We start from the raw sequence: 26,491 nt of genomic DNA, 5'->3' as shown, positions 1-26,491 counted from the left end.
CTTTACAGACAAAAGGCTTCTCATCTGTATGTGTCCACATATGAACTTTCAATTGTCCATTATGTCTGAAACCCTTGCTACACACTTTGCAGACATAAGGCTTCTCATCTGTATATGTGTCCACAAACGAACTTTCAATTGTCCATTCAGTGCAAAACCCTTGCCACACACTTAGCAGATAAAGGCTTCTCATGTGTATGTGTCCGCGTATGAGTTTTGAGATTTCTATTTAGTGTGAAACCTTTGTCACACACTTTGCAGACAAAAGGCTTCTCACCTGTATGTGTCCGCATATGAGTTTTGAGATTTCCAGTTTGTGTGAAACCCTTGCTACACACTTTGCAGACAAAAGGCTTTTCATTTGTATGTGTCAGCATATGAAGTTTCAGACTTCCATTAACAGTGAAACCTTTGTCACAGACTTTACAGACAAAAGGCTTCTCACCTGTATGTGTCCACATATGAACTTTCAATTGTCCATTCCGTGCAAAACCCTTGCCACACACTTTGCAGACAAAAGGCTTTTCATTTGTATGTGTCAGCATATGAAGTTTCAGACTTCCATTAACAGTGAAACCTTTGTCACAGACTTTACAGACAAAAGGCTTCTCATGTGTATGTGTCATCATATGAGTTTTGAGAGATACATTTTGTGTGAAACGCTTGCCACACACTTTGCAGACAAAAGGCTTCTCATGTGTATGTGTCATCATATGAGTTTTGAGATTTCCATTTTCTGTGAAACGCTTGCCACACACTTTGCAGACAAAAGGCTTCCCATGTGTATGTGTCATCATATGAGTTTTGAGATTTCCATTTTGTGTGAAACGCTTGCCACACACTTTGCAGACAAAAGGCTTCTCATGTGTATGTGTCAGCATATGAGTTTTGAGATTTCCAGTTTGTGTGAAACCCTTGCCACACACTTTGCAAACATAAGGCTTCTCATCTGTATGTTTCCGCATATGAACTTTCAATTGTCCATTATCTCTGAAACCCTTGCTACACACTTTGCAGACAAAAGGCTTTTCATTTGTATGTGTCAGCATATGAAGTTTCAGACTTCCATTAACAGTGAAACCTTTGCCACAGACTTTGCAGACAAAAGGCTTCTCATGTGTATGTGTCCGCATATGAGTTGTGAGATTTCCAGTTTGTGTGAAACCCTTGCTACACACTTTGCAGACAAAAGGCTTTTCATTTGTATGTGTCAGCATATGAAGTTTCAGACTTCCATTAACAGTGAAACCTTTGCCACAGACTTTGCAGACAAAAGGCTTCTCATGTGTATGTGTCCGCATATGAGTTTTGAGATTTCCAGTTTGTGTGAAACCCTTGCTACACACTTTGCAGACAAAAGGCTTTTCATTTGTATGTGTCAGCATATGAAGTTTCAGACTTCCATTAACAGTGAAACCTTTGCCACACACTTTGCAGACAAAAGGCTTCTCACCTGTATGTGTCCGCATATGAGTTTTGAGATTTCCAGTTTGTGTGAAACCCTTGCTACACACTTTGCAGACAAAAGGCTTTTCATTTGTATGTGTCAGCATATGAAGTTTCAGACTTCCATTAACAGTGAAACCTTTGCCACACACTTTGCAGACAAATGGCTTTTCATTTTTATGTGTGTTGATGTGGTGTTGATGTGGTGTAAAACTCTTACAGCATACTTTACAAACAAAAGGTGTTTCCTCTGTGTGAATCCTTAGATGTCTTTGCAGATGGTTACTCCTTGTTAAACTCTTACTACACACTTTACAAGTGAATCGCCTCATCTTCGTATATTATTGCCACACGTATGGTCTCTCTGTTTCTGGTGCAACATTACAAAAACTTCTTTGCGTCATACCTGAAAGTAAATGGACAAAGCTTCAGAGAAGATTGTTTGCAAAAAAGTTTCATAGCAATCAGACCAGTTGTTTTGGAGAAGCTGCGAATGTGAAAAAGTTGAAGTAGGTCACCATTGACTGGGGATGACGGCAGACAATCACATATATCTGATAAGCTGCACATTGCTGACAGTGGAGTGAACAAGTACATAACTTTAACCCTTTTCCTGCCAGACAGTATCACTTCCCCATCAACCAAGTCAGTAAAAAGCGGTATTGAGCCAAAACATGACGTATTTTCACCCACTTGGCTTGGTATGTTATAGCATCTTTAGTCCAAAAAAATCAAGTTTACCGTATTTACGTTTTCAACAGCCTTCAAATGTACAGTATTCTGTTAAAATACACCATATGGAATATGTTGTGTTTCATTAATTTTAACCATCTTGACCTGATGGTGAAATATGGACTTGGCAGGAAAAGGGTTAAAAAAGTCTACATTTTGGCCCAAATACTGCCGCCAAAACTGTACATTTTTTACAAACTGAAGGGTAAAAATTATGCTGGTTGCAAAAACAGGGGTTAATCTCTACATTTTATCAAAATTTCATCAGCAAAAACTGTACATGAGGCAAAAAAGGTGGCACAAGACATATTGCTTCTCCAGGTGAAGTGTTTTTTGTCCTTTGCCAATAACTTATCCTTGCAAATGTGCAGACAAACTTGCAGGGTATGCATTCATAAAATGGCTCTCGTCAGGATATCGGTATCTGCCCCCAAATTCTGAAAGCCACTATCTACAACATGTAAAAGGACAACAAGTCATCATTGATGACACAGTCCCCACTTGTTAACGGTTACTTTAATTAATTACAAGTCCTTGGAGAGGATCCAAAGTCATTTAGCACTTTTACTTCAGCCAATTCCTAATTTGCATATTTAATGAACTTTTCTTATTGACAAAATTTGATGAAACTTGCTAGGTATATTTGAGATACACTATTATAGCAATAATGAAAGTTGTTTTAGCAGTTTTAGATAAACTTATGACTAATTTGCATATTTAAGGATCTTTCCTTATTAATAAAGTTTACATCTGGATTGACATGATCAAACTTGACAAAACTTGCAACACTACGTTAAACATTATTGAAAGTCATTGAGCAGTTTTACTTCAGCTAATTACTGATTTCCATATTTAATGAACTTTCCTAATTAGGGTTATATATCTGGATTGACTTGACACAAGTTGACAAAACTGGGAATGTCACAGATTTTCCATTCCTGCATATTCTTTGGTCTTCAATCTCTAGCAAACTGAGAACGGCTTTTTTACTAAATGTATTGTCATTGTCTGGTTGTTTGATATTGTGATTCAAATACTGATCATGCAAAAAAATAATAACAAGTCATTTTCAATGACATATTCCCCCATCAAATATAAATTTTGTCAATTTACTATGCTGAAAGTGTGGAAATGTGTTTGTAAATGCACTTTCAAGTCACAAGTCCAGTAGTGGGTGATAGTCACTTGTGTGTGTACACACTTTGTCAGGATACATGTGTTGAAATATGCTGAAACTGCCTTGTTCTCGTTTGAGTAAACATGCAGGAACATGCAGGATTACTTGGACAGGATGGGTTATCAGTGAGACTACAGTGGACTAGAAGTTGTATAAATAGGGGATTGAAAATAACCTTGGAATTGTTTTCGTGAGCAAATTTTATACAGATCAATACCAATTATGACTATGTTACACTAGTAACATGTTTTATGTTGCTATGGGTTATTTTAGGTGGTCAGGAGCAAAATTCCCCAAAATATTCATAAAAAATACAAACTTAAAGTATACCAACAGAAGTTACACATTTGAATAGGACTTGAGAAAAGAAGATGTGAAATATATATCGACCTAATCTGACCTACAAATCCAGAGTTTTGGCAGTTTTACTAATGTAACCTTGCCATTTCACCATTTGCATATTTTTGACAAAAGCATGTTCAATCAACAATGTCACCACTCCATCCTATGCTGCACCTGCACACCTAACACTAAGATTGTGAGAGTTGCGGTTTTTGATGTGGACATACATACAAAAATGTACATATAGACATACATACGTACATAGACACATACTTACCGGTACATAGATACATACATAGACATATACAGCCATACATACGTACATACATACATACATACAGAGGGATGGACAGACAGACATACATACATGTATATATATACATACACAGATAACATGCATATGTACATACGGACAAAAAAAAACACATACATACAGATTGACAGATAAATAAAAAATACAGACATGCATACATACATACTAATATACATACATACATACATACAAGCATACATACAGACAAACATACATACATTCATAGATAAATACATACACACAGACATACATACAAAGATACATACATATGTTTATACATACAGACATGCATACATACAGGCCTACATACGGTACATTCTGGGCAAGCCAATAGAGCTAAAGGTCTGATTTTTGGTATATAAAAATACCTACGGGATACAATTTTTTGACAATGCCAACTCCATGAAACAAAATGACTGCCAAGCGGCCAGATTGGATTGTATCCAACAACAATATAACGTGCATATGTCTGCTGAAGTGCATTACCTTTGTACAACGTTTGAAAGAAATCAGTCAATACATGTATGAGATATCTCCGTGGACACACGGATGCACACAACTCCATCTACAAGTCTCTACTTTGTCGGTTCTAGTGGGGACTAAAAATATTAGTGTTCAATGTCATTTTCAAATAGTTTTACCGAGCGCAAAATAAATTGAAATACCTCTCAGATTGCACCATTACACACAGCAATTTCTCAAAATTTTCTATGCAAGAGGGGGAGCCCCTTCTCTCGTGCTCTTCCCAAAAGGGGGTGTTCTAACAGTTTCACTCAGTGAAAAAACAAATTAACAAGTCACTGACAATGACATAGTCCCCCTTGTAATTAGGAAATTGTTACTGGAAGTGACTAAAATTGAAGTTGATATAAAGCGTATGAAAAAGGAAATACAGTTACCAAAGCCCTTTCTGTGACTGATGCCCATATTGGATTGGATTTTAAACAAATTGTGAATAAATGTCCGACATGGCGAAAAAATTGCTACGCCTTTGTCATGCATGGCGAAAGCTCGTGACCAGGTGCTGTGTTGGGATCATTGACCCAAGACATTACCTTCGAAATTCACGTCAGTCCTGCAGTTCCCAGACCAACTGTTTTCCTGAAGGACCAAGAATTTTTACATGCAGGAGTTCCTTGTGACTGACCCAAAATATGAACTGGATTATTTCTGCAGCCTACTATTCTAACAACTGGTCGTTTTTACAAATAAATGTACGTTATTTTCCGCAATACAAATTTTTCTTGCCAAACATTTGACCTGGTTACTTATGTCAGGGTGCAACGGTAATTGAGTTCACGCCAGCACAACGTATTGCAAACAGCGTGCACCATCGTTGATCACGCCAGTTTCGTCATCAAAATAACCCTTATATCGGTCAGATTATCAAAATACTCAGTCATTTAATAATTTGTTGCTCTGTCGTTCGTCGGCCAATGATTGACAGCAGAGTTCCTGAGCATGCAACTGACAGACTGAAGTGATGGCGTTGGACTTTGACCAGAGCTAAAATGACCATGTGCGAAAAAGTTTCAAGATCCCCAGTTTGTATACTCCAGTCCTTGTACGGCTTGAGTAGTTTGGTAGTTTCGAGACACCCAAACAATGCAAATGCTTTACGAATGCACGGTACGATGTGTCTAGTGGGCAGCTACAATTACTAACTAAAAACAGTTTATTGATTGTTCTCACCTGGGAAAGAAACTAGGTTTAAAATAGCTTCTACTTTACAAAAAAAAAGAAAATAAGAAAACAACCGAGAAGAAAAAGACTGATGAACCACGGTCTACACTATGGTCGAATAAAGTATACAGCAAGGTTTTTGTCTGTGCATAGCATGATGGTAAATGTGAGACTCTAGAGGATAAGCCCAGTTGATCACAGATTTGTCATATTGACGAACTGCCCATTTAATTTTTTGGCGAGTTTGCGAATTTTAAATGTTTCAAAACCTTAAGTCTCAGAACCTAAGCAATTTTTTAATATCAATAGTTTTCTTTAATGCTTTATGGACAATGCTTTGCATAGTCAGGCAATTACTGTAATTTTATCCAGATCACCAGATAATGGTCATAAACAGTAGATTTTAAATCATGTTAAAAAATTAAAACATAGGGCCAAAGTCCCTGAAGCTACTATAGACATGGATACAAAATTAAGTATTTCCTGACTGTATGAAATTATCTCACTAAGGTCATCCTAGGGACATGTAAACCAAATATTAAAGCTGTCTGACCAGCGGTTTTGAAAAAACAAGTGACTCAAAAGTTGACAGAGCTCTGCTGTGTTATGTAGAGAATAACCTTTTGTGACACATGTATTGATGAAGAAGGTGGATATTTTTGATAGCTCATTTCAGGATGGCCTGACCAAAAATGGAAAAAAATTCTGTAAAAATACAGATTTGCATATTTCATCAGACTATATTAGTCTATAACAGCAAATAAACGAGAGTTAATTACATTCTAATTAAAGTAAACAAGACTTGCGTAAATCAAAAATTTACGTCATAAAAAAAGAGCATATCTGTCAGGTTATAAAGAATCTTAAGCTGCGTGGACGGACGCCTCACAAAGTTCAAGGTCTTCAAAAGCATTACAAGGAATCATGTTACACTTTCATTGCATTGTTTACACAGATTGCATAATTGCTATAAATAGCACATGAGGAATCTTACAGTCCAGCTTTACCATAAAAACCCTATCACTTTGACCACTCTATTTTTTTCCTCAAAAAGTAATCTTATTTTATCCTTACCAAGTCAACCATAAATGGAAATTAGAACTTTCTCTATCTCTATTTATTTGACCACCCTATCATGACAAATTATTATGGGCAATTTCTTTTAGATAACATAAATGGTGGTTCAGAATATATCAAAGTTGGGATTCAGGAAAGTTGCCTTTACATGTTTTAATCCTCAATTCACTATGAACTGTCAAAAAAAGTTTAACTTTCTGATAATTCCACACTAAAATTATTTTGGCTTTGATGATTTCCTAATTAATTCAATTATTTAAAATCATATTAATTATTTTTTCCTGGGTGGATTGATAGGGTTTATACAGTACAAGAATTACATACAATGTAAGTCAAACTTTGACCAAAAATGACAAAAAAATTCCTTAAAAATACACATTTGCATATTTCATCACAATTTGAACAAATCTAAGTTGGGTTATCCCTAGGGACCTGTATACCAAATAACAAAGCTGTCTGACCAGCGGTTACGAAGAAGAAGATTTTTTACAAAAAAAGCCTTTTTTGGCATTAATTTGCCTATTTTCAACAATATCAAAAAATTAAAAAAAACAGTTTCTCAAAATCATAATTTTAATCTACACAACAAATATCAAATCAGTAAGTACTGCGGTTCTCAAGATATTTGAGTGGACGGACGCCTCACAAACGGACATACATACATACATACAGACTGACGCCGGACGCCGGACGGATACCCATCCCAATAGCTTCTATAGACTATAGTAGCTAAAAAGAGGAACAATCATGGCCAATGATTAGACTTTGACGATTTTTTTATGACATGTGCAAGTTTTGTTCTAGAAACTCTCTTTGTTACATTGTTTGTGTCATAATAAAAGTTAAAAATAAACAGAAGTTTGTTTGTCCCTGTCTATTGAATAAAGAATTTATTCACCAGCATTCATGAAATATAGATCTGAATGCAGTTAAGACCAATTTTTGTATAATACATATTTTTTTAATTAAGGACAGACAATTTTTGCAAAGGACCTGGAGCTTTACTTTGGGCAGACAGTCCATGTAGCCGACAATGAGATGCTAATGATATGCAGAATGTACAAGTTTCAGGTTTCGTCGACCAACTTCCCCCTCTTGGGTACAACTTCAAACTCTGAAATACCAAGTCGGTGGCTATCGTCTGTTACATAATTCAATAGCAAACTTGTGGAAGTTTCCAAGTTCGTGGGACCCTCTGCCAACTTGCCAACTTACTTGCCAACTTTCAATGGGGAAGTTGGCGGGGGCCTCTGCCAACTTGCCAACTTACTTACTTGCCAACTTTCATGCGTGGAAGTTGGTGGCGCCCCTGTCAAGTTGTGGAAGTTAGCAAGTTCGTGGGACCCTCTGCCAACTTGCCAACTTACTTGCCAACTTTCAATGGGGAAGTTGGCGGGGGCCTCTGCCAACTTGCCAACTTACTTACTTGCCAACTTTCATGGGCCAAAGTTGGCGGGGGCCTCTGCCAGCTTGCCAACTTACTTGCCAACTTTCATGGGTGGAAGTTGGCGGGGGCCTCTGCCAACTTGCCAACTTACTTACTTGCCAACTTTTATGGGTGGAAGTTGGCAAGAAAGTAAGTTGGCAAGTTGGCAGAGGCCCCCGCCAACTTCCAACCATGAAAGTTGTCAAGTAAGTTGGCAAGTTGGCAGAGGCCCCCGCCAACTTCCACCCATTAAAGTTGGCAAGTAAGTAAGTTGGCAAGTTGGCAGAGGCCCCCGCCAACTTCCCGGTATGAAAGTTGGCAAGTAAGTTGGCAAGTTGGCACAGGCCTCCGCCAACTTCCACCCATGAAAGTTGGCAAGTAAGTTGGCAAGTTGGCAGAGGCCCCGCCAACTTCCACCCATGAAAGTTGGCAAGTAAGTAAGTTGGCAAGTTGGCAGAGGCCCCCGCCAACTTCCTGGTATGAAAGTTGGCAAGTAAGTTGGCAAGTTGGCACAGGCCCTCCGCCAACTTCCACCCATGAAAGTTGGCAAGTAAGTTGGCAAGTTGGCACAGGCCCCCGCCAACTTCCACCCATGAAAGTTGGCAAGTAAGTAAGTTGGCAAGTTGGCACAGGCCCCCGCCAACTTCCACCCATTAAAGTTGGCAAGTAAGTTAGCAAGTTGGCAGAGGCCCCCGCCAACTTCCACCCATGAAAGTTGGCAAGTAAGTAAGTTGGCAAGTTGGCACAGGCCCCCGCCAACTTTCCTGTATGAAAGTTGGCAAGTAAGTTGGCAAGTTGGCATAGGCCCCCGCCAACTTCCAGCAGACAGTCCATGTAGCCGAAGATGAGATGCTAATGATATGCAGAATGTACAAGTGTCAGGTTTCGTCGACCAACTTCCCCCTCTTGGGTACAACTTCAAACTCTGAAATAACAAAATGGTGGCTATGTCTGTTACATAATTCAATAGCAAATTTGTGGAAGTTTCCAAGTTCGTAGGACCCTCTGCCAACTTGCCAACTTACTTGACAACTTTCATTCAGGGAAGTTGGCGGGGGCCTCTGCCAACTTGCCAACTTACTTACTTGCCAACTTTCATGCGTGGAACTTGGTGGCACCCTTTGCCAAGTTGTGGAAGTTAGTAAGTTCGTGGGACCCTCTTCCAACTTGCCAACTTACTTGCCAACTTTCAATGGGAAAGTTGGCGGGGGCCTCTGCCAACTTGCCAACTTACTTACTTGCCAACTTTCATGGGCCGAAGTTGGCGGGGGCCTCTGCCAACTTGCCAACTTACTTGCCAACTTTCAATGGGGAAGTTGGCAGAGGCCTCTGCCAACTTCCACCCATGAAAGTTGACAAGTAAGTAAGTTGGCAAGTTGGCACAGGCTTCCGCCAACTTCCACCCATGAAAGTTGGCAAGTAAGTTGGCAAGCTGGCACAGGCCTCCACCAACATCCACCCATGAAAGTTGGCAAGTAAGTAAGTTGGCAAGTTGGCACAGGCCCCCGCCAACTTCCACCCATGAAAGTTGTCAAGTAAGTTGGCAAGTTGGCAGAGGCCCCCGCCAACTTTCACCCATGAAAGTTGGCAAGTAAGTAAGTTGGCAAGTTGGCAGAGGCCCCCGCCAACTTCCCAGTATGAAAGTTGGCAAGTAAGTTGGCAAGTTGGCACAGGCCTCCGCAAACTTCCACCCATGAAAGTTGGCAAGTAAGTAAGTTGGCAAGTTGGCAGAGGCCCCCGCCAACTTCCACCCATGAAAGTTGGCAAGTAAGTAAGTTGGCAAGTTGGCAGAGGCCCCCGCCAACTTCCACCCATGAAAGTTGGCAAGTAAGTTGGTAAGTTGGCACAGGCCTCCGCCAACTTCCACCCATGAAAGTTAGCAAGTAAGTTAGCAAGTTGGCAGAGGCCCCCGCCAACTTTCACCCATGAAAGTTGGCAAGTAAGTAAGTTGGCAAGTTGGCAGAGGCCCCCGCCAACTTCCACCCATTAAAGTTGGCAAGTAAGTTAGCAAGTTGGCAGAGGCCCCCGCCAACTTCCACCCATGAAAGTTGGCAAGTAAGTTGGCAAGTTGGCACAGGCCCCCGCCAACTTCCACCCATGAAAGTTGGCAGGTAAGTAAGTTGGCAAGTTGGCAGAGGTCCCCACCAACTTCCACCCATGAAAGTTTGCAAGTAAGTAAGTTGGTAAGTTGGCACAGGCCCCCGCCAACTTCCACCCATGAAAGTTGGCAAGTAAGATGGCAAGTTAGCACAGGCTTCCGCCAAGTTCTACCCATGAAAGTTGGCAAGTAAGTAAGTTGGCAAGTTGGCACAGGCCCCGCCAACTTCCCTGAATTAAAGTTGTCAAGTAAGTTGGCAAGTTGGCAGAGGCCCCCGCCAACTTCCCGCCAACTTCCACTCATTAAAGTTGGCAAGTAAGTAAGTTGGCAAGTTGGCAGAGGCCCCCGCCAACTTCCACCCATGAAAGTTGGCAAGTAAGTTGACAAGTTGGCAGAGGCCCCCGCCAACTTCCACCCATGAAAGTTGGCAAGTAAGTAAGTTGGCAAGTTGACAGAGGCCCCCGCCAACTTCCACCCATTAAAGTTGTCAAGTAAGTTGGCAAGTTGGCAGAGGCCCCCGCCAACTTCCACCCATTAAAGTTGGCAAGTAAGTAAGTTGGCAAGTTGGCAGAGGCCCCCGCCAACTTCCACCCATGAAAGTTGGCAAGTAAGTAAGTTGGCAAGTTGGCAGAGGCCCCCACCAACTTCCACCCACGAAAGTTTGCAAGTAAGTTAGCAAGTTGGCAGAGGCCCCCGCCAACTTCCACCCATTAAAGTTGGCAAGTAAGTTAGCAAGTTGGCAGAGGCCCCCGCCAACTTCCACCCATGAAAGTTGGCAAGTAAGTAAGTTGGCAAGTTGGCAGAGGCCCCCGCCAACTTCAACCCATCGAAGTTGGCAAGTAAGTTGGCAAGTTGCCACAGGCCCCCGCCAACTTCCACCCATTAAAGTTGGCAAGTAAGTTGGCAAGTTGGCACAGGCCCCCGCCAACTTCCACCCATGAAAGTTGGCAAGTAAGTAAGTTGGCAAGTTGGCAGAGGCCCCGCCAACTTCCCTGAATGAAAGTTGTCAAGTAAGTTGGCAAGTTGGCAGAGGCCCCCACCAACTTCCACCCATGAAAGTTGGCAAGTAAGTAAGTTGGCAATTTGGCAGAGGCCCCCGCCAACTTCCACCCATGAAAGTTGGCAAGTAAGTAAGTTGGCAAGTTGGCACAGGCCCCCGCCAACTTCCACCCATGAAAGTTGGCAAGTAAGTTAGCAAGTTGGCAGAGGCCCCCGCCAACTTCCACCCATTAAAGTTGGCAAGTAAGTAAGTTGGCAAGTTCGCAGAGGCCCCCGCCAACTTCCCTGTATGAAAGTTGGCAAGTAAGTTGGCAAGTTGGCAGAGGCCCCCGCCAACTTCCACCCATGAAAGTTGGCAAGTAAGTAAGTTGGCAAGTTGACAGAGGCCCCCGCCAACTTCAACCCATGAAAGTTGTCAAGTAAGTTGGCAAGTTGGCAGAGGCCCCCGCCAACTTCCACCCATTAAAGTTGGCAAGTAAGTAAGTTGGCAAGTTGGCAGAGGCCCCTGCCAACTTCCCTGAATGACAGTTGACAAGTAAGTTGTCAAGTTGGCACAGGCCTCTGCCAACTTCCACCCATGAAAGTTGGCAAGTAAGTAAGTTGGCAAGTTGGCACAGGCCCCTGCCAAGTTCCACCCATGAAAGTTGTCAAGTAAGTAAGTTGGCAAGTTGGCACAGGCCCCAGCCAACTTCCCTGTATGAAAGTTGGCAAGTAAGTTGGCAAGTTGGCACAGGCCCCCGCCAACTTCCCTGTATGAAAGTTGGCAAGTAAGTTAGTTGGCAAGTTGGCAGAGGTCCCCGCCAACTTCCACCCCTGAAAGTTGGCAAGTAAGTTGCCAAGTTGGCGGGGGCCTGTGCCAACTTAGACTCATGAAAGTTGGCAAGTAAGTAAGTTGGCAAGCTGTCAGGGGGCCCCACCAACTTTCCAGTTGTCAAGTAAGTTGCCAAGAGGGCAGAGGCCCGTGTCATCTATTATTGTCTTCTCATTTACATATTTTTCGTGTAACCCCATGTTCGTGTCGGCTACATAGACTATCTGCCTTACTTTGCTCCTGGTCCTTATTATCTGCAGCCACAGCAGAAAATGTGCTCAGCAGTTTATCTGTCGAGGAATTAAAGTGTATGTACAACTGCCCTGGGCAAACATGTGGATAACAAAGTAAAAACGTTATTGAAAGTAGGTTTTGTGCAATATGTATGTGAAATTGATTTGCTTGTGGCTAAAATAAATTTGATCGTTTTAGCCACTCTAACAGACTGTGACTAAGATGAAAAAATTCCTAGCACCAACACTGAATAAGGTCTGAAACTTAAGGTACTGGAGGTCAACTTTAGGAACATGCACAGCAGAGGAATGTTTCAACACAGTCCCTCTTGGTTTCAGCAGGTCTGCCAATATGTATCAGTTCATGAACAATGACAGGAAATGACTCATCCAGTGGAGAAGGCTGTTTCAGCTACTGCCACCACTTCTGAATATTTGCAGGATTTTCCCTTTTTCTTACCTCATTTACATATTTTTGACACTGATATGTTTACCGTACTCGTCCGAGTATAAGCCCCCAGTTCGGCAACACTAAACGGCGGTAAAACTAGGGGAGGGGCTTATACTCGAGCAACCCCATGTTATCTGCCATGGACGCTTAATTTATGCTAATTTTATGAACAATTTTTTCAACACCACTCGACCTTTGTATTGCTTTAAAAATCAACTTACACATCAAAAGAAATTGATTACACAATCTCTTAATACAAAAGTGATATTTTAGTGAAATTTCAGCATCGAAAAAACCGCAAACTTGAAACAAAGACGTCATGTATGCCGCTGATCAACAGTAATGTGAACTGGCATGCATTGCCTACATGGAAAGGCAACTCAATATACCAGTATCAAACTGCCTACATCTTGTGAAAATAACAACATAGCAGTGAAAATTGTAAATGTCACCAGAAAAAAGTCTTAAGGATAATTGTTTCAAACAAAAGAAACTGCATGTTTAGAGGATGAAAACATTGTGGCCGTGAATGAAAATAAACAATGGCGGATGTGAGTGAGACTATTCTATTTAGGGGACGGGGATGAGCGGGGTCAAAGAATCAAGAAAGTACTGGAAAGACGTGTCATTTTCCTTACGATGCTGTTAAGGGAACTGCAGTTTCCCATCGTTTTAACATCTTTTAATAGTTTCTTTCTTATCTTAAAGTAATTTTACCAAGTTTCATGATCAAATATACTCTCTTAACTTTTCTGTCTTTGAGTTACAATAGGGTAGGGCATATACATGGATGTAATGCTTATACTCAGACGAGTACGGTATTTGAACAAATTCACATCTCCACCTCTGGGTCCACCTGTACACCAAATACAGAGATGGTAGGTACGACGCTTTGGGAGTTTTTTATGTGGACGGACATACATCCGCATATACTAACAGAGTTCGCGTTTACGCAAAAAATGTGCGTATTTACGCATTGAAATTGACTTTCTACGCATTTTTTCCATTGTTATGCGTTTTCTATACACAAAGGAAAACAGTAAAAATGTTTCCTAAAGCACTCCCTGCGACTGAGCTTAGGCGACAACCAGACGAGATGAGTGCCTGGTTTGACATTAAATTTGTTGCAACATTTCTGTCAATCACTCATTTTGTGTGGCAAGTTTCGGATTCTCTGGGTGTGGTCTGAAAAATTGGCATCATAGTTTAAAGGAACGTTATCATGTCAGCTGTGCCTGTGAATTATGTTGCTAATTTTCAGGCGAGCGATAGTTTCAGTAACGTATAACACAAAGTGAGTGATTGACAGATATGTTGCAACATATTAAATGCCAACTGTGCACTCTCATCGCGTCTCACTGTCCCTAAATTTGATCAAAGCACACATGCAGCATGGCGTCAAAGCAAACAACTATTTTCTTTCAACTTTTCTCCATGAGTCTGTGAAAAAAATGATTCAGAGTAGATCGAAAGACACTACCGGGCAACCCAACATGGAGAACACGTAGAAGCGCAGTGAAATTGAACCCATGTCGGAATCCACGATGTATTGTGCTGTTATCGCCAATACAACAACAGGGGATCTGCGCCACGGTGAAACCGTTAGCCGTGATGATGATGCACCGGTTACCAAAATCCCGTCCATAACCACACGCAGGCTACTAAGAGCAGTGGAAGACTGAATATCCATGGTTACGTTTTGATGTAATCAACAACAAGACACTGCTGTACGTCCAATCATGTGAAAATGGAAAGCGGAATGCATTTACCCGTGGTTCGGCCGATGTACAGAAATCCGCTGTTAAAAGGCATATCAAGACTGGATAAGCTGCAATAACTCTAACTTTGGGTTGCCTGATATGTTTTGAAGGTCACATGTATACCTTCGCTGTTACATTTCAGCATGTTTGAAACACAGAGTTCAAGTTGTTTGTTAAACTGTTTCCATTCAAATAATCTTACATCGTCCCATCCGAATATGTAGTGTAGGTTTATTGAACGGCACATTGTATTTTGCAGTCAGTTTTTTCATCAATCGAGAGCAGAAGTGAAATTACACACTCAAATATAACCATTACGCAATTTCAGCAGACTAATGCGTATGCCGTATGCGAGGAGAAAAAAGTCACCGCGAACACTGTACTAACATACATACACATGCCACCAACTCACCATATAAGCTCTACTTTGGTATTTATACACATACCAATTATGAGCTAAAAATCATTAAATATACAAATACATGATTAATTGATATGATACGACAAGATGTGTTTGCTTGCTACTACGACACTTTGAGATCAACATCTGTACCAAGTTTCATCAAATTTGCTGTAGAATTTCTAGACATATCGAACTTATTATCAAAGTTCATTAAATATGCAAATTAGCAATCAATCTATATGATACTGCTTAATGTCTTCACACAGTATTAGAGTACAAAGAGATAAACATCTGTCCAGCGTTTAATCAAATTTGGTGCAGTTCTGGACATAGCGCACGAATTAGAAAAGTTCATTAAATATGCAAATTAGCAATTAATTGACAACATACGGCTAAATATTTTCTTCCCTATTAGTCAATACTGTGTGCTAAACCTCTGTACTGAGTTTCATCAAATTTGCTGCAGTATGTCTATACATATTTCCTTAATTACAGAAATTCATCAAATATGTAAATTAGCAATTAAATGACATGATCCTGCTAAGCACAGTGTTACAGCTTTCGTATATCAACATCTGTAAGAAGTTACAACAAATTTGAGTCAGTATTTATTGAAATATTACTGGAATTATGAAAATTCATAAAATATGCAAATTAGCAATTAATTGACACAATACTGACAAATGTCTTTGTGTTCTATTAGAGCTCTGTGTTATCAACATGTGCACAAAGTTTCATCAAAATTTGGTGCAGTCTCTTAAGAAGCAGAGCTCTTTTCAAAAATCACTAACTATTCAAATTAGCGCTAATTATGCCTGCAACACCAAAAACACTGAACGCCTATATGTGGGCCATAGTGTATTATCCTTGTACAAAGTTTGAAAGAAATTGGCTTAGGCATGTCTAAGATATCTGCATGGATGGACAGACGGACGGAGCCAAAACCATTAGTCCCATGGACTTCGTCAGGGGGATTAAAAGCACCTCTTGGATTGCACCAGACTGCACCATTGCACACATCAATTTCTCAAAATTTTCCACACAAGAGAGGGGACTCCTCCTCTGACACTTTCCCCCTCAGCTTCTAGCGTGTTCTACCCCTGTACTTTCAAATTCTGCCCAGCCAGATACGGTGAAACCCCTGTCATGATATCCATCCAAATTTAGACAATACTATATGGTTGGATACTGGTTATAGCGTGAGCTTTTATATCTATATTTTGTTGTTACATTGAATTTCATATCTGTCATGAGATAACAGATGATAATCTAGCACAGTAGGCCTACACTAGGATTTGAAAGGTCCTTCATATTGCTGTATTTTTGTAAATTTTACAAATTTATATTGTAATGATATTTTAACTTTGCTGTGTACACTGGGAGGGGCAGTCAGTCAAAATATGTGTTAGAGAGGGGTTACTCAAATTCATCATGATTGGCGGGGAGGGGGGTACTCGAAATTTCTGAGTTTCCAATGAAATTCTTTAAGACCCCCCCCGGCCGTACATAATGACGGCTCCCTCAGTGGGACTTGGTTGAACCCTGGTTGTGAACACAGTCACTTGTGGTTACACAGCGATGGCCACTGTGGAAGCTGGTGTGCATTACCCACGTTCAGCGGCCATCGCCTATCAAACTAAAAGCGACTGTGTGGTGGTAGTGCCCGGGGGGTTACCCAGTCTGAGGACTGGTAGGGGTGTGTGGCTGCACGTAAAAAACCTGGGGCCCATTTTAGACCTAAAATCTCGTTATTTTAGGACCCCATTTTAGACCTTATGACCTTTGACCCAGGTCAAAAGTCATAGTGTCAAAATTTGCAAAAACGTAATCGGGTAAAAAGCAAGCATTTGCGTGACCAAGCTACCAGCAGAGCTTACCACTATACTGCATTTACGGCTATGTTGTTCCTGGCCAAGCCATGATTTCCCAAAAAAATTTTTGGAAATACTAAAAAAATTGAGTGAAAGAACCTATCTTTCACCCTCACCAAAGTTTTGTCCAGCTTCTGAAATTATCACTTATCTGCAGTTACAGTCTAACTGGTGGTTTTTAAAATTCCAAACTACAAGCAGCCTCGCCGTACTTCAATAAGGCACTGCTAGTTTTCCCATGGTCGACCTGTTACATGTGTTACGAGAGTAGTAGTAGAGCCACTTTGTTTCGATATTTTCTATTGGGCAAAATTCTTCCATATATTGGGATTCTGACCAATTAGTGACAGTGTTTTAAAACAAAGTCTATATTTATTTTGGCCAGGGGGTCTCTTTCATGGTTCCCCTGCCACACAAAAAGATATCGATGCTTATTGAGTGCAGCTCAAAACCCTGTGCTAGAGTAACGCCTTAAAATGATGACACTTTGACCTTTTACCGACTTTTTAGGATTTTATTACTTTGACCTTTTACCGACTTTCATTCCTTGTATAACTTTTATGGTTTTATTAGCTACTATAGACTATAGTCTATAGAAGCTATTGGGATGGGTATCCGTCCGGCGTCAGTCTGTATGTATGTATGTATGTATGTATGTATGTATGTATGTATGTATGTCCGTTTGTGAGGCGTCCGTCCACTCAAATATCTTGAGAACCGCAGTACTTACTGATTTGATATTTGTTGTGTAGATGAAAAATACAATTTTGAGAAACTGTTTTTTTTAATTTTTTGATATTGTTGAAAATAGGCAAATTAATGCCAAAAAAGGTGTTTTTGGTAAAAAATCTTCTTCTTCATAACCGCTGGTCAGACAGCTTTGTTATTTGGTATACAGGTCCCTAGGGGTAACCCAACTTAGACTTGTTCAAATTGTGATGAAATATGCAAATCTGTATTTTTAAGGAATTTTTTTGTCATTTTTGGTCAAAATTTGACTTACATTGTATGTAATTCTTGTACTGTATAAACCCTATCAATTCACCCAGAAAAAAATAATTAATATGATTTTAAATAATTGAATTAATTAGGAAATCATCAAAGCCAAAATAATTTTAGTGTAGAATTATCAGAAAGTTCAACTTTTTTTGACAGTTCATAGTGAATGCTTACCATCTTGGAGGATTAAAACACGTAAAGGCAACTTTCCTGAATCCCAACTTTGACATAATCTGAACCGTCATTTATTGTGCCCTGTATGTTATCTAAAAGAAATTGCTCAAAATAGTCAATAGAGATAGAGATAGAGATAGAGATAGAGAAAGTTCTAATTTCCATTTATGGTTGACTTGGTAAGGATAAAATAAAATTACTTTTTGAGGAAAAAAATAGAGTGGTCAATTAAAAGAGTGGTCAAAGTGATAGGGTTTTTATGGTAAAGCTGGGCTGTATAAAGATTCCTCGTGCTATTTATAGCAATTATGCAATCTGTGTAAACAGTGCAATGAAAGTGTAACATGATTCCTTATAATGCTTTTGATGACCTTGAACTTCTTAAGTTTCAAACCTTTGTCTCTTCAGTGTGCTTTCTCTGAGTATGTACAGTCTCAACTTATTAAACAGAACTCACAATGTTAATCAAAGATATCCACCTTCTTCATCAATACATGTGTCATAAAAGGTTATTCTCTACATAACTCAACAGAGCTCTGTCAACTGTTGAGTTGCTTGTTCTTTCAAAACCGCTGGTCAGACAGCTTTAATATTTAGTTTACTTGTCCGTAGGATGACCTTAGTGAGATAATTTCATACAGTAAGGAAATACTTAATTTTGTATCCATGTCTATAGTAGCTTCAGGGACTTTGGCCCTATGTTTACTCTTTCACGTGCAATGAACGTATGTCACATGGAGTCAAAACGTGATATAATTTTGATAAAATGTATGAAAGCCGATGATTTTGATAGCGGGGAGAACGGAGAACTGAGAACTTTCGGGAGAGTTTTTGCTGATCGATGATTGTATCCTGAGTACGGACTTGGTGCCGCTCTGCCTTAGTAATAAAGATCTGAAGTGGTGAGTTAAACTGACTACTTGGTGTGCGTTCCAGTTACTGAAAGTATTACGATTCCCCGTACTACCTCTCGATTGTGTGACTTTGAGTGAGTGACGATCTATTGACAATTACAAGTTACGAAGAGTCAGTCGTAACACTAGGAAGACGGGAACTGACAGTTGGAATTTGTTCTTGTGTGGCACTCAAAAATCGACCCCATTTTAGACCCTGGTTTACTGTGAATTGATACCCCCATTTTAGACCAAGTTGCTGAAATACCCACCCCATTGGGCGGCACGTATACATATTGGCAAATAATGGAAGTACCCCCCGGGGGTAGTGCTTGTATTATACAGGTTTTGTGGAGGGACCATGCGTGCGGCCCACAGGCGCTTTTTAGCTGGGTAGTCTGCCAAGTAGATCGATTTTCGGATCGATCTATTGATATGTATAGTCGATATGCCCGCCACTGCAACCTAAATACTCACAAGGTGTGCAACACAGTCACTCAAAAAACACACCACCCGATTTGTAAACTGGCCGTGCGTTCACACAAAACATTCAGAACTGCACTCCCATATACCTAGTCGGATCACAAATTTAACCATCTCCTCAAAAATCACGCCGATGAATGTGTTACTCGCGTTATCTTGAAGAAATCGGCCGTGTTTTGACACCAAGAACGGTGAAATGTGGCCTGCAGAACGATTCTACCATATGATGTCATTTTTTCCACTGCTGATTGGTTCAACTATACTACACCAGTGACGTGTTGCCATGACCTTTGCGCCAATGAGGAGACAATCCCTGTTTAACCATCAGGTCAAGACCACAACCAGACACAGGATGATGGAGATAAACGTCGAACTTTATTACGACTGGAACAAGACTAACACGACTACAACATGGCGATGCAGAGAGAGAGAGAGGAGCATGCGTAGAACAACTAGTCCAACAAAGTGCCCATCGCAAGAGGGCGATATAACAATGCAACAACACATAGTGGCGTGACCACTTTTTCCTCAAAATAAGAAGTCCGCAAGCCTGGAAAAGAACAAAGAACTAAACTACTAACAACATCGGTCAACTGTCTCAGAACGCAAGAGGGGCACGCAAAGACTATTGCCTCAAACTGTCTAAAAGTTCAGAATAAAGTCACTTAAGTGTCTTGGGAGCTTGCGCTCACGGGAAGATCGTCTACTGTCCTTGGCATCACTGGAAGCATTAACACTGGGACTGTCAACTGGATGTGGCCGTGGAACACTGTCGACACAAGCTGGCTCCGATGAGGAAAGAGGTGGGTCTCCGACAGGCTGACTCTGAGGTTGGCAAGTTTCATGTAGGTCTGGAGGTCTACCCTGCGAAGAGAGAACTTGTGGAATGCAGGGAGGCTCAGGAGGATTCTGGGCTGGACGTGGTGGGATGTCCTCGTCCGACGACAAATCTTCCGTAGTGTCACGTCTAAGGTGAGGAGGAGGGCCTGTAGCCTGTGGTACTTTATAACACTCACAGTCTTTAACACGGTACGATGTCCGACGAAGCTGGTCACCTCGGAACTTTCGGACATTACACCATTGGCCATCAACACTGATAATTAAGTAACGGTCACGGGCTGATGACTTATTGCGGTCTGCATGTAAGTAAACAAGATCACCAACTTGTAGAGGGGGAGGAGTTACAATCTTACCTCTTGGAGCTTTGGATTGTTCACTAGCACAGTGGTTAGCCAGGCGCTGAGCATGCTGTGCGATGATAAGATTGTGATTGTTTATTGGTAGCTGGGCGCTGGTGAACTGGTCTCTTTGCAACCACATTTCGCGGGCGGAGAGGCCCCTGGACCGGATGCGGGAATTAACATGAGCAACAGCTATTGCGAGTGATAGTGGCGTGGTAGTCGCGCACAGTGGATCTTGACGGAGAAGTTCATCTTCCACTTCTTGGATCGCTCTATCAACAACTGGGTTTTTATTACGATTCTTGATGCGGCCTATCTCAACTGAAAGTCTGTGCTGCTTGAGTAGAGCATCATTACGGAGAGCAGTGAATCCTGGGGCAGGGTCGGTGCGGATGACGGCGGGGGGACCATCTAGTGGTCGCATCTCAATACACAGTCGCACAAGAGCATCACGGAGTGAAGTATGGCGTTCATCCTCCACAAGGCAAGCTGTGGTGAAAGAGGTGACGCATTCACGAAGAACGAGGACAAGTTGGCGTTCTCTTTTGATAACATCAGCAGCGAAGGAAATACCAACAACCTCAGGTGGATCCATGGTAGACTGTTCGGCAAGTGATCGTGGAACCTTGCGCAGGGAGGCGCACTGGTGACATGATGAGCATACCTGCTGAATGGACTTATCTAAGTCAAGGGCGTAGAAGTAGCGACGTATGATCTGTTTCATCTGATGACAAGATGGGTGGCTTAATCTAATGTGCATCGCTGTCAGGAAACCATCCAGAACCTGGCGCGGGATTACGATGCATTCACGGGACGGTACAAATGGGTCGGAGCGTTTAACAACTAGTAATCCATCTTTTGCAATGGTCACAGTGTTTAAATAGCGCTTGATATCCTTGATGTCAGTCATCTTTTTGGAAGGACGAGTTCCTTGGGTCAAGTGTGCATGCGTTCTGCGTAGATCGGAGCACTCTGACTGTAAATCGTGCCATGCACCCCTATTCGTGAAAGGAAGTCGAGCATTGCCTGAGACAACATCCTGGATTGACAGGGATCTGACAGTGCTGTCCTCAATGCGTTCCACAAAGGAGCAAACCTGACAGGACGGAGTGGAGCATGGTTGTGCGTTGCGACTGGCAAAGTCCGAAGGAATATTCTCAGTGCCTGAGAGATGGCGAACCGACGCTTGGTATCTGCTCGCAGCGGATAAGAATGTAGTCACTCGCGGACTGGCAGAAAACTGTCCACGGCACAACTTCTCATAGGCTTGCACGCAGGGCTTGCTGTCTGTGAGGACACAAGGCTTGTGGTGAGACTGGATAATGTATGGGCTGAAGTGCGTCACAGAGACAGCGATACAGAGGGCTTCAACTTCACATGGAAGCCATGTTGCCTGGCGTCCTCGTAATTTGGCGCTGAAGAAACCTGCAAGGTGTAGTTTATTGCGACGGGAAATATACAGAGTAGAACCAATACCATGGCTTTTGACAGCTGCGTCAGTAACAATCCATAGTTGGTCAGAAGGTCTGGGAAGTGTTATTGCCCGATTGGTTGACAACGCTGATTGCGCTGCATAGAAGGCGTCATAGAGGGTATCAGTCCACACAATGTTGTCGGTTGACTGGAGGCCGGCAGTTGCGTTTTCAAGTGGGGTGAGGAGTGAGGCACATCCTGGTATAACCCTTGCTAACACTTTATAGGCACCAATAAATGAGCGAAGACCGCGGACTGACTTCGGAGGTTGGCAAGACGACAGAGTTGCGATGCTATGTCGGCTCGCTGAGAGAGTGCCTTTGTGCCAAATCCAACCGAGTATTGTTGCAGTAGCGGGACATATGGTGGTCTTGGTAGCTGAAAGACATAGGTTGTTCAGGTGTAAGGCCTGTAATACACGCTTCCAGTTGACTAAAAGCTCTTCAACGGTATTAGCGCCACAGTAGAGGTCATCTGCTATCTTGGCTACGATGCCATCGGCAAGAAGGTCACCTAAAACTCGGCACATTAGCTCTTCCAGGGCTGTTTCGGAGCCTGGCATCCCCATGGCGGACCGTGTATACACTCGAACACCGCGAAATGGGGTGGCTACACCGCAATACTTAAGAGATTCGCGGGAAAGGGGGATCTGGTAGAATGCCTTGGTGAGGTCGGTGGCAATGATGTACTCCCATTGGGCTATCTGGTTCAGTGTACTGTCCACACTAGGTAGCAACGATGGTTGTGGCTTACTATAGCGCCCTACATCAGCAAAGGCAGTGACAAGTCTTGAACCACCACTGGGTTTCTTGACTAAGAACGACGGGTTGATATATTCAACATTAACCTGGATATCCTCCGGGCGAGCAAAAACACCAATTTCCTCTAGCTCATCGAATTTTTGTTGCAACTCGACAAGCTTGTTGCGAGAGTATTGAGGAAGACGGCCCTTGCGTTGTGGCGGCTGGACTGGACCCATGTTGACGACCGCCTGAAATGGACCAGATGCGCCGTTATAACCTTTGAAACAAGGGTTGAAAACGTCATCAAAGTCCTGGTGTATCTTGCGAAACTCAGCTAGCTGGCTGCACGAGAGTTGATTATCCGGGTCTAATCTGATGGAGGCAGAGTGGGTAACATCTTTGCGTGTGTTCCTTGGTTGGGTAGGTGGACTGGTCACACTACAGTCATCTGTGGCTGGGATGAACACCGGGCGGATAGTGCAAAAGTGTTCACTGCGCTTAAGTGTCTGAGGAGTACTGGACAAATTCGGTATGCGAATTTTCCCGGACAGACTTTGGTATACATCTGGCAATGGCCATACTTCTTGTGTACCACGAGCCTGTGGGCTTCTATGAGGCTCAAGAGCAAAGGTTTCATCAGATCGGTGAAAATCGCCAGTAATGTCCATTTCAATGAAGTCTCCTGGCCAGATAGTAGTGGGTTGGGTAGGAGCTCGTAAGACACAGGCACGACGAATGGTGTTGTGTGTATTCTGAGGGTTCGAGCCATAAGTGTAGGTCGAGCCATCGCCGAGAGTAACTTGTCGTCTTGCAGGACGAATGCTGATGTCGTTAGCTTCCATAAACGGCGTACCTGCTAAAATGTCCACATCGAGGTTTTCGACGACAAGACCTTCAAACGTAAATTTGACACCATTGCGGGTTAGAAGAAACTTTGTCTCTGCAGTGACATTTAGGGGTGATGAACCGTCAGCTTGGTGGGCAGACTGGGAACTTGCTTTGGTTGGTACACCCAGTCGTCTGGCAGCAGCCAGGCATATCATATTACCTGTAGCACCACTGTCAATGGTTAGTCGGGCTGTCTGATGGCCATAGAATACATCAAGATAAGGAGACTGACGAACCTGGACCCTCATGGCAGTTGGGGTGTCGTCAGATGGGGCGATGTCATCGTCAACTTCGTCAAAGGCATCGGGTTGACAGTCAAACTCAGTATCGTCATCTATGATATTGACAATCTGCCTCGCCTTGGCCATATATTTACGGTCTTTGGCTGGTAAGAAGTTGCACTCACTAAGAAAGTGAACATCCGGACGGCCTGCTTGTTTACATAGAGGACAGGAGCGGGACGATCGCTGGTCTCTGGAGCGTGTCCTTTGTTTGGCACGTTTATTGAGGCTGGCATCTTGGTGTCGTGAGGACGTGGTGCGCATCACAGCGGCATCCTCCATGGAACGGATTTCATCCAGAAGGGAAGTGAGGGCTTGAGATATTTCGGGTTTTATTGATGCTAGTGTGCGTGTGCGGAGCTCTGTTCCGTATCGTTGTTTTACAAGCCGTGGCAGGTCCTTATGGACCAACTGCAACCAAGTCAATACAATATAGTTCTCAAGGGAAGGAGACAGCTCCTCATCGTCGACAATTTTCTCGCCGCTATGAGTAATGCCAGAGTCCTTACGAAGCAGGTTGTCTTCGACAAATGCTGTCAAGCGTTGGAAAAGGTCCTCTGGACGCTCGTCAGGTTCAAGATGAATGTCACAAAAGTCCAGAAGGTGTGCTCCAGTGGACTGAAAACCATAGTGGAGACGTATGGTTTGCCAGATATGGTCCACTGATGTTGACTTTCTAACTATAGTGTTACGGGAAATGATTGGGCAATAGTTAGCGATCTGACCTAGCATGAGTTCAAGAGCGTTGACCTTTTGTTGTGCTGTACGGCGTTTGGCAGCGGGGGTGTCTTCGCCATCGTTAGTAAATCCTCTAAGAGGGGAAGACTTGGTTTTGGCTTTCCATGTGGCGCCCTCACTCAAGAACAGTTCAAAGTTAGGGTCTAGTGACAAAGTGTAGCTGAGATTTTGGCGCCAGCTCTCAAAGGAAGTAATGGTTTCTGACTTACTTAAGCACCATTGCTTTGGTGCGCGGTGAAGGTTCGCCATGTTGAGTGTAGCTTGAGAGTGTCCGAACGTCCGTGATACCCAGTAATATTATAGTTACTGACTGGTTGTCCACCTGTATGTGAAGTCTGGACGGCTGCTGGTATGGGAAAGGTCTGTTCGAAAAGCTTCGTTATTTCGTAAATGGCGTATAGGTCCGTAAATCGCTGCCACCACGCCAATGAGGAGACAATCCCTGTTTAACCATCAGGTCAAGACCACAACCAGACACAGGATGTTGGAGATAAACGTCGAACTTTATTACGACTGGAACAAGACTAACACGACTACAACATGGCGATGCAGAGAGAGAGAGAGAGGAGCATGCGTAGAACAACTAGTCCAACAAAGTGCCCATCGCAAGAGGGCGATATAACAATGCAACAACACATAGTGGCGTTGTTTTGGCCGTTGATTAGCCAATCAGTAGTGGAATAAATTACATCATATGGTAGAATCGTTCTGCAGGCCACATTTCACCGTTCTTGGTCTCAAAACACGGCCGATTTCTTCAAGATAACGCGAGTAACACATTCATCGGCGTGATTTTTGAGGAGATGGTTAAATTTGTGATCCAACTAGGTATATGGGAGTGCAGTTCTGAATGTTTTGTGCGAGCGCACGGCCAGTTTACAAATCGGGTGGTGTGTTTTTTGAGTGACTGTGTTGCACACCTTGTGAGTATTTAGGTTGCAGTGGCGGGCATATCGACTACGGGATCAATAGATCGATCCGAAAATCGATCTACTTAGCAGACTACCCAGCTAAGGAGCGCCTGTGGTGCGGCCGGCCATGACCACTCACGCCATGGCGCCAAGCGCCACCACGCCGCTTTCAGTTTCACGTTCATACTTACACAATCACATCCACTGGACGCCGTTCAACGATCGAGAGGGACCGGACCGTGGTTGGACTCCCTCTTCTTTCCTATTATTGCAGTCTCTCGAACAGTACGGGTGGCAACAGTTCGCAAGGGCAGCGGTGAAGAGGCAAGCCTGGAATGCCAGAGACCATGACTGCGAATACATTGAAGCAGACCAGGGAATGCTTGCAGAAGTTCGGAGGGACTATATACGCAGCGCCCTCGCCGACAACAGAGGAGAAAACTCTTTGTGATTTCATGAATTCTGCGTCTGGGACCTCGACCATGGAATTTGTAGAGTCAAAGTTTATTACTTTAGTCGGGTTACAATAAACAAGAAATAAATTTCTTATCCTTTTCATTTTAGACGTGTTGTGAGTGTTAAAAGTAAAATATCTGACTATATCAAGTAAGTAGAGTCCCCGGGTAGAGTCCCAGGAATCGAGTTTGTTCTAGTCTGTAAGAGGATTATGAAGGTGTCATAGCCTTTTGTTTTCCATTAAAATTGTAATCTAGTAAGTAAATTTCCTGGCAAGACAAGCTGACACCTGAACCATGCTGGTCAGCTTCTTCGGCCGGGGATGGATTATTTTTGCCGATGTCAAAAAATGGCTGACCCCATCACAGGCAACCCATAAAGTATTACTGAGATTTTCACTCTGTTTTCTCTATCATTTTCTCTCCTTTCTTCATGCTCTGACTGATCGG

General features: G+C 42.6%; 1 protein-coding gene across 1 annotated transcript; it reads right to left on the bottom strand.

The window, feature by feature from the left end:
- LOC139148287 (zinc finger protein 26-like) lies at positions 1 to 25,912 on the bottom strand. The gene is made up of 2 exons (XM_070719646.1): positions 25,778 to 25,912; positions 1 to 1,852 (listed from the first exon to the last, which is right to left on the bottom strand). Exon 2 carries the CDS (start codon positions 1,776 to 1,778, stop codon positions 147 to 149), a length of 1,632 nt encoding a protein of 543 aa, XP_070575747.1. The 5' UTR covers positions 1,779 to 1,852; positions 25,778 to 25,912; the 3' UTR covers positions 1 to 146.
- Between the last annotated feature and the right edge of the window lie 579 nt (positions 25,913 to 26,491).

The sequence above is a fragment of the Ptychodera flava genome, chromosome 13 (assembly GCF_041260155.1).
Source record: "Ptychodera flava strain L36383 chromosome 13, AS_Pfla_20210202, whole genome shotgun sequence".
NCBI lineage: Eukaryota > Metazoa > Hemichordata > Enteropneusta > Ptychoderidae > Ptychodera > Ptychodera flava.
This window is presented reverse-complemented; position numbering and strand designations above follow the sequence as displayed.

Bases quoted from the DNA above. Each gene is read 5' to 3' on its own strand.
- LOC139148287 (XM_070719646.1), bottom strand. From the start codon at position 1,778: ATGAGGCGATTCACTTGTAAAGTGTGTAGTAAGAGTTTAACAAGGAGT.